This window comes from Salvia hispanica, chromosome 1 (genome assembly GCF_023119035.1).
Source record: "Salvia hispanica cultivar TCC Black 2014 chromosome 1, UniMelb_Shisp_WGS_1.0, whole genome shotgun sequence".
Lineage (NCBI taxonomy): Eukaryota > Viridiplantae > Streptophyta > Magnoliopsida > Lamiales > Lamiaceae > Salvia > Salvia hispanica.
The window spans coordinates 30,306,384-30,315,816 of NC_062965.1; the positions used below are offsets into that span (position 1 = coordinate 30,306,384).

Sequence of the window (9,433 nt, forward strand, 5' to 3'; positions counted from 1 at the left end):
CTACTTTTTTTAATGAAAAAAAAAATCATTGGTTTCTTCACTTGAATGAAAAACAAAGTCAAAAGGGGTTCAAAGTCAAGAAGATAAGCCTATAATGGCTTTATCTGGTGATTTATGAACTGTTTTATGTTATCATGTTGCTTTCTTACTTTCTATCATGAAAGCATAATAGGAATTAGGTTTCCGTCTCATGTATAGACATAAAAGTATCTCAATATATCCTCTCGAGGATAATCAATTGACCTAAAGATAAATGGGGTCGATTCGAATTTCATTTATCATAGTGCACAGTTTAATTGGTACGACACTTAATCTTTTATTCAGTAAAGTGAGAGTTTACCTTACTTGGTGTTTTAAAAAAAATGAATTCAACTAATAGTAGATCGCATCTAGTTTTCTAAGTGCCATTTGTCTCTTTTGAATGGACAGCAGTAATTGTGGGTCGCCTTGTCAAAAAATGGCATCTCAACTCCAATTCAATCAATTTGTATAAGAAATTATGTATGTGATGTTTTATCAAACAAACACAAACAAGAAAGAAACAACAAAATCAAACATTTATTCCTAGTACCGGTAGGATGGATGGTGCGTGCTGCATAATAGAAATAAAATTCATATAATAAAAATATATAAATCATATTTATGAAGAAATTTACATGCAATGGGATATTTGGATTCTTATTGTGTATGAATTTCATAATACTTAAATATTTTAATTACTGAATCATACCACACCAAATCAGTCGAATGACTCAAATACATGTTGAATTTTAAATTGTAATAATGCATGTAACAATTTTTTGAAAGATTCTAAGGAGACTTATAAGATAAACCAAATCATGATTTTAGAAATTACAATTCAAATTTAACATAGTATATGTATTTTGTATGGAATATTTTTATTTATTTTAAAAATGGATGATAATGTAAAAGAATAGTGGCCTAAAAGCAACATATATACGTGAGCTTTATATTTAAATTTTTATTATTGGTTTATTAGTGTTAATTTTTCCGTAACATTTTCTTCAACACTAAGCAAGGCTTCCAATATAATGTGGCCATCTCACAAAATTATAGGAATCTTATAATGGTAAAGTCAACCATGAATCCCACTTTCACTGGTCGACCCATAGAATTTAGAATATACCTACTCGTAATTCAAAAAGTTAGCAAGTTTGAATTAAAAAGATCCAAAAAAGAGAGTAAATAAACTATCTCGATATACAAACCCCATTAGAAAACTCAGTTCAAGTTGACAACTTTGTGGTTTAATTTGTTGAATAGAACTATAATTAATCATGATGGAAATTTAATTTAGTGTAATTAAAATAAGGATTATGTTTCCCATTCCGATAGTAGCATGCACTCTTTTGTGTAACTGGAAGTATTTTGGATAAGAAACTAAATATTAATTTATTGGGACCAATAATAAAAAGTATGGAAATACTATATTGAAAATGATTTTTATACCTTATCTTCATCTTATCGGTTTACCATGTTGTACCCCAGTGACCACCACCACTCACCATCATTCAATCAAATTGTCATGATATATAAGATAAATAAAAATTCATTTTGCAACAATAGAATCATTAGTACTATTTCATTTGTGGTCGACATATATTTGTTTCTTGCAAAAGTCACAGATACAAGAGTTCCAAAATAATCATTTAAAAGTTTAGAGAGCTAGATAGATGGAAGGACTCAGTACAATTAATCCCACGCAAAGTCACAATGTGTTTATTTTTTTTAAAGCCAATAGTCTTTGAACTTTAAGGTGTATTCTCGTTTGTAATACTCTTTCACTATTCACCGTATTCTTCCATCAAGAATGCCCCCTAAGGTATGGAGAGCAATTTTATGAATGTACAAAAATTGCCCCTCATGCTTTGGGGCATTTTCAGTTGAAAAACAATGTGAAAATAGTGAAGAAGTATCATGGATGAGATTACACCTTAGTCTAGTAATTACTTATGATATTTTTAAAATCCAGAGACTATTAGTGTGCAAAATGCAAAGTTCAAGGACTATTTGCATAGCTCCATCTTTCTTTTTCTTAGCCTTAGATATTTCCATTTTTTTGACAATTATTTTCATGTAACTACTCAAAAGTTTTTTAGATATTTCTAATATTTTATTGTAATTATTAATAGTCAAGATAACTTAGTTAAATAACAATAGTTAAGTAGGAGTACATAATTTATTTCATCCCCATTTAAGTAATGGAGAAAGGGACCAACCCTAATCATGTTCTAAAGTATGAAGATTAGTTATTAAAATCATCTTGGGACGAATCAGATCGACTACACGCTGTCTAAAGCAGACAAGATGGTCAGTTAATTATTCATTAATCCATTTGCTTTTCATGTGATAATCTTAATTTTGTAAAATCAAATCCCAAGTTGAGGTTAATTAATCAAAGTATTATTTTAGGATCATCGTACCGTATTGGCTGCAGTGCAATGGAATCAATTCATGTAGTCATGTTATTAAGCTCCCACTAGTCTTATATTAATCACTGATTAGCGATTTAATTATGATTATGTTCAATTCATCTTATTACGGATGAGCCCCCTCGACCTCTCATGAAATTACAAGTATACCCTCAAAGTTATGAGGATTTATGTTGATGCCCTTGGGAGGGTTTACTTTTTCCTAGTACATTCAATACCTTTTAAATTTTATATTTCGTATATGGTGTTTTTTACATTTTTTAATGTAAAAGGTTTTCGGAAAATATTAATCTAAAAAATATCTTTTGGGCATATGATTTAAGGAATTGATATTTAAATAGTTAAAGTGGAGAGAGTAAAGTATGAGAGAGGGAAAAAAAGTAGGGGAGAGAAGAGAGAAAAAAGTAGGTGGAGAATAAAATAAGATAGATGCTTTTTGCTAAAAAAAAAAGAAATGAGTCTAATATGTTGGGACATCCCAAAAAGGAAAGTTGGTCTAATACCTTGGGACGGAGGGAGTAATTAATTTATGTGTATGGCTATCTTTTAATTGTATAATTATTAAAGTAATTCAATAAAAATTAAAGTTTGGATTAAGATGTTAATTTGTTATGAAAATAGGTGTGAATATCATATGAGATTTTCTATTTGTTAAGGGACTGAATAGAAAATAAAGGGTCTTATATAGTTATATTTATATCTCAAGGCGTCGGAAAATGATTGGATATCTATGTCCTCTCTCTACAACTATTGTTAAGAACGTCTATGATCATTTGGAAGATCCATAGATGTTGTAAAGTAATTCTATTATTCATTTCTAAATGGATCAAAGTACACTTCCGCTCAATAGTTTTACTCATTCTTTGTCATTCTTGGTTAATTATTATAGAAAGTTTTTATGTAATTATTCGTTCAATTTTCTCATCAACAAATTCATAAATGAACCAAAACGAAATTATACATGTTCCATGGACCATGGCAATGATTTCAAGCAAAAGTGATGGTATATATCATCATAGAGCTTTTGAATTGTGATCTAAGATTTTTGTAAATATAAAATTAATTTAATCGCCAATATAGCTCGTATAATACAGGTTTGTATATTTAATAAATGTTGGACCTGGAAAAATGCATAGTTAATACGATTATTTCATATAATTCGATCTTGTAATATAACTAAGTTAATACAATAACATGAACGTCTTTTTTCCCAATTCATCACCTTATGTCCTATATTTTTTTTTAACGTATAATACTAGATAAACAAACTGTAAATAAAAATTCCATTTACATACCAACGACACCTATTTACTCGGCAGACAACTAGACAACTGTTCTTCCCTTGCTATAAATTAATATACTACTACCTTCGTCCCCCAAATTTTAACACATTTTGAACTGGCACGGGTTTTAAGAAATATAATGGAAAGTGAGTTGAAAAAGTTGGTGTGATGTGGATCCTACTTTTAAAGTATTAGTTTTATAATAAAATGTGAGTAGAAATGAGTCAGTAGAATATGCGGTCCACTATAAAAAAATAGTAAAAAGTAAAGTGTGTCAAACTTTTAGGAACGAACCGAAATAATAAACTGTGTCAAAATTTGGGGGACGAAGGTATTACTAGACATGAGTAGAAATCAAAATTGACAATCTTAGCGATAATAGTATCATAGCACATAGTAAAGTCAAAAAATGATTTATTTATTTATTTGTGTCTATTTATATTTCAAGTGAAAAGACATCACATAGTAAGTAAGATAGGATATTCTAAAATGCCGTTCACCACTCAACACGTCTCCGATTTCCTATCCATACAAGCACTATCAAATTTTATTTATAGAATATCTTCTCCTGAAAAAGGCTATCTTTTATTTATAGAATATATACTTATATAAAAAATATTTTAATTTAATTAATAAGATACTTAAAGTTTTAATGATAATAAATAAAATACATTTAAAATTGAGATACGCGGACGTATTTGAGTGTATTACTACTAAAATAAGACCTATCGTATTTCTCATATTAAAAAGTTAATAGATGCACCATTAATATCCTAGGTGTTTACTCACTTGAATCCAGATATTAATAGGCTTATCCCGAAAACAAGTGCCAAACAAGCCCTTATCCTCCACCTATAATATGCTGAATAAAATAAACATTCCAGCGCTGCATAGTACGGCCATCACGTTTCACAAAGCCATTTTTCCTCGCATATAAAACGCGCTAATTCTTTCTACCATTTCCATTTCACTCAATCCAAATTCCGTTCCATTTCGAGAGAGAGAGGGAGAATGTCGCAGAGCGTCGAGTCGCCGTCCTCCGCCGCGTCTGGCGGGGAAATCGTGCTATTTGGTGTGAGAGTCAGAGTTGATCCGATGAGGAAGAGCGTCAGTATGAATAATCTCTCCGAATACGAGCCTGTTGTCAACAACGGGAACGAGATGCCGAAGGATGCGGCACCGGCGGAGGGATCCGCCGGCTATGCCTCCGCCGATGAAGCCGTTCCTCAGCCGTCCGGCGTGAATCGCGAGCGTAAACGAGGTCAGATCTCTTATCATCATGGAGTTTTGGTTGAATCTGAGATTGCTTGTGATAGTGATGTTCGGATCATTGAAAATCCTCTCTCTGATCCTTCAATCGTTTTGATAAATCGGATTGTGGATTGATTTGATGATAGATGTAACTTTCAAAACTATGGTAAAAACCTGTTAATCTATGATTAATGAGCTAAGTAGAGAGACTGAGAGAGTGATGGATTATTTGTAGAATACGGAGTAGCACTCTTTTGTTTCTGTTGGTTTAGGGATTTGTGACGTTTTTATTGATTTATCTCGGTTTGAATTTGTGTTCAGGAGTTCCATGGACAGAGCAAGAGCACAAGCTATTCCTCCTTGGATTGCAGAAGGTTGGAAGGGGAGATTGGAGAGGAATCTCGAGAAATTACGTCAAGTCGCGCACTCCAACTCAAGTCGCCAGTCACGCTCAGAAATACTTCCTCCGCCGGAGTAACATTAATCGCCGTCGCCGCCGTTCTAGCCTCTTCGACATCACCACCGACGCGGTAATTACTTTTTGCCTTATGTATTAGTAAAATCTTCTTTCTATTTATTCATACTAGTAGTAATTATTAGAGGATTGGTTGGTGCGACTTCTTGTTGGTGTTTATTTATTCAATTGGACTGCGTTTGTATGTTTGCATTCAATGAATCCATTGCCACTATTGAATTTGAAATATTGAATGATTCTGTCCTAACAAATTAACAATAGTAGTGCTTCTTGCTTGTTTCTTATTAGGTCACTGCAATGCCAATTGAAGAGGCCAAGAACCACCACCAAGAGAGCCCACTTCCGCCACCAACCGCGCTGCCTCCGCCCATCACTTCCAACGGCAGCAATGGATTCTCAGTCTCGCCATTCCCCGTCATGTTTTCAATGCAAAGTGGGAGCTCAGCAATCGATCAAACTGAAATGGCCAAAAACTCATCACCAGCAATGGTGGATCTCAACATGAGGCAGCGGGTCTTGCTCGAGCCATCGCCTCTATCCTTGCGGCTATCTCTTTCCTCCGGCCAGGATCAGCCACCCGCCTCCGCTTTCCAGATGGTGCAGGGCTTCAAGATGGAGTTAGCAGCATAAGAGTTTTTTTTCTCAAGCGTTGAGAAAATAAAACCTGCTGAAAACAGCATCATAATGTTAATTAATGACGAGGAAATGGAGTAGGAAAACTAAAATGCTTTAATCAAGAAAAAAATAGAGAAATAGGCGAATTAGTTCGGCTAGAAACTGATCTTGTTTATAGACATGAGGAAATTATGTCATGTGTGTTGTACTCCTAATTATTAAGATGCTTTTGGTTCTTGTTATTGACTTTTTCTAACCATTAATAAGTGTTTATGGTTTTTAATACGTACCTTCTTCAAGCACATTAAATCATTTTCTTAATATGTTGGAGGAGATAAGATAAGATTATGATCTTTTTCGAAAGAGATGTAGGGTGGGCTAGAACTAGGAGCAAGATCTTGAGGAAATCTCTAGTGTTGAATTATTGTGATGAAAAATTAGGTATCTATATGATTGATGGGAATGGTAGTAGGGACCTTTAATTTCTTTGAGAAGCAATCAATTGTCTATGATATCTTGTGTTATCCAAGTATGTGGTTGGATATTAAAGGTATGCCATTATTTTTTATTATCCGTCTAATGTCTATGATACTATACTTGTGTCGCATTGTACAATTATTGATGTTATCTTGCAATTAATTGCTCTCAACTCTATGAATGTCATTTCCTTAAAATTTTTAAAAGAAAAAAAACCTTTTTCTATAGGAGTCCGTGAGAAGTGGAATATATATATATATATATATATATATATATATATATATATATATATAGCCTCATTATCCACAAATCCACTCTTAAAGACCGAATCACCGAACCCTACCAAATTAGGGCTTTTAGATCTAGTTTTTTATGGATAAGATACAAAAATTTATAAATTATTTTCGCCTTCATCACGAGCCTATTTTAATTCATCCGAAGGTAAATAAGTCATACTAACATGTTACGAAAATTTAACTTCGTTCCAGAATATATTACTTCATTCTAGTAGGTTTTTACTTCATTTTAGTAGGTTTTACTTCATTCCAAAAGAGGTTTTTACTTCATTCAAGTACGTAAATGTGGTTTCGCTGTCGCGTGCCGCTCTTTCTCTCTACAATATCTATCACCACCGCCATGGCGCTAATATTGGTTTAATAAACACATGGAATAATGTAATAAATTATTGGAATGAAGTATGTGTAGAAGCATTTGAAGTCCTACTGGAATGAAGTAAAAATGTTATCCAATGAAGTAATAACGTTCCTGAATGAAGTAATAAACTCACCTTGAATAAATTGTATTTTTAAATGTTAATCAAGCAAAAACCCACGTCACTGAATTTGAATGAAACATATTTGAATCATTTAACCTACTGGAAGCAAGTAAAAACATGTTATAGTTTTATTAGGTACAGAATGAAGTAATAAACCTATACAATGAAGTAAAATGAGCTAGTAATGAAGCAGAAAAATTTTTCGCAGCAGCACATTTCATAAAAAAAAACTAGATCTAGTGGCCCAGATTTGGTCTCTAGTTCGGTCTTTAAAATTGGTTCGACATTGATCACAACTCGAGAGTCCCATTATCCACAAATCCACTCTTAAAGACCGAACCACCGAACCCTACCAAATTAGGGCTTTTAGATCTAGTTTTTTATGGATAAGATACATAAATTTATAAATTATTTTCGCCTTCATAACGGGCCTATTTTAATTCATCTGAAGGATAATAAGTCATACTAACATGTTACGAAGATTTAACTTCGTTCCTTAATATATTACTTCATTCTAGTAGGTTTTTACTTCATTCCAAGAGGTTTTTACTTCATTCCAAGACATAAATGTGGTTTCTCCGTCGCGTGCCGTTCTCTCTCTACAATATCTACACCAACGCCATGGCGCTAATATGGTTTAATAAACACATGGAATAATGTAATAAATTATTGGAATGGAGTATGTGTAAAAGCATTTGAAGTACAGAATGAAGTAATAAACCTATATAATGAAGTAAAATGGGCTTGTAATGAAGCCGAAAATTTTTTCACAGCAGCACATCTCATCAAAAAAACTAGATCTAATGGCCCAGATTTGGTCTCTAGTTCGGTCTTTAAAATTAGTTCGACATTGATATATATATATATATATAGAGATGCGATCATATCATAACCCTCAAATCACATGATAACTCTATAACTAAATCTGGACCACACATATTTTATAATCTTGTGGTTGAGATTCAAACTTAGATTTACTTAATAACAATAGGCGCAGAGGGTAAATATGTCATTTCGCTAATTTAATTTTTGAATTTCGCTCCAGATTCACTCCAGATTTCACGCTCTTCTCATCAGCGATTTTCGATTCTCTCTTCTTCTCTGTGATTTTGTTTCCATTTTGATCCAGATCACAAGATTTGATTCTCTCCTCTTCTCTGCGATTTTGTTTCCATACTTCTCGCTTATTTTGTTTCCATAGGCTCCAGATTTTGTTTCCATAATTGTGATCGGGAAGATGTTTTCAATTTTGCGTTCTTATTTTCATTGATTACCTCTTCAATTGCTGTGAAAATTTGCTTCGATGGAATCTGTAGCAAATAACGAAGGTAACAATCATTATTGATTGTGTTCATATTCATGTATTGAATTTGATTTTAGATTAATATTAGTTGTCGATTGGTTTATGTTTCTGATGTACTGAAATTCTTATTTGATTATATTATGTATTGTCGATTATGTGTTAAAATGATACTTTTGCCTTATAAATATTAGGTTTACTGCATAACATGATAGTTTTGTCGGATAAAATGATACTATGATAAAATGATACTTTGGGCTGATAAAATGATAGTCCTGTTTGTGATAAAATGATACTTTTGGCTGATAAAATGATAGTCATAGCTGATTTACTGCATAAAATGATACTTTTAGTGCATAAAATGATATTATGATAAAATGATACTATGATAAAATGATACTTTTACTGATTTGTAGGTATGTACATTCCTGTTTGTGATGATGCTTTGAAGCCAATGATTGGTATGAAATCCAATACATTAGTAGAAGCAGTTGGTTTCTATGAACATTATGCTCGTTCAGTTGGTTTTGGCATTCGTAAAATGGGTAACAAATCAGTTCAAGGTATTACTAAGTGGCAGTATTTGGCTTGCAACAGACAAGGCTCTAAGAATTTTATACCTGGTCATGCATCCCAATCAACTGAAGTGTCTTTTAAGAAGCGTAGGTGTCGGTCATTTAGGTGTGAATGTCTTGCTAAGCTCAATTTGAGATATTATTCAGATGGCAAGAGCAGAGGATATGAGGTTTATCAGTTTGTTGAGTATCATAATCACTTAATGGTTGCGGATGAGCATAGGCATTT

At 32.7% G+C, this 9,433-nt stretch overlaps 2 protein-coding genes across 2 annotated transcripts in view; both read left to right on the forward strand.

Annotated features, from left to right (window-relative positions):
* The first annotated feature begins 4,628 nt into the window (after positions 1 to 4,628).
* Positions 4,629 to 6,319, forward strand: LOC125206213 (transcription factor MYB1R1-like). Its single transcript, XM_048105525.1, has 3 exons — positions 4,629 to 4,997; positions 5,309 to 5,517; positions 5,751 to 6,319. The coding sequence occupies exons 1-3, from the start codon at positions 4,748 to 4,750 to the stop codon at positions 6,090 to 6,092; spliced, it is 801 nt and encodes a 266-aa protein (XP_047961482.1). The 5' UTR covers positions 4,629 to 4,747; the 3' UTR covers positions 6,093 to 6,319.
* Positions 6,320 to 8,532: 2,213 nt separating this feature from the next.
* LOC125193907 (protein FAR1-RELATED SEQUENCE 4-like) overlaps positions 8,533 to 9,433 on the forward strand; it is a 1,353-nt gene continuing 452 nt past the window's right edge. Inside the window, exons 1-2 of the mRNA XM_048091849.1 lie at positions 8,533 to 8,657; positions 9,046 to 9,427. Coding sequence (XP_047947806.1) covers positions 8,633 to 8,657; positions 9,046 to 9,427 — 407 coding nt within the window. The 5' untranslated portion in view covers positions 8,533 to 8,632. The remainder of the gene's footprint in view (positions 8,658 to 9,045; positions 9,428 to 9,433) is intronic.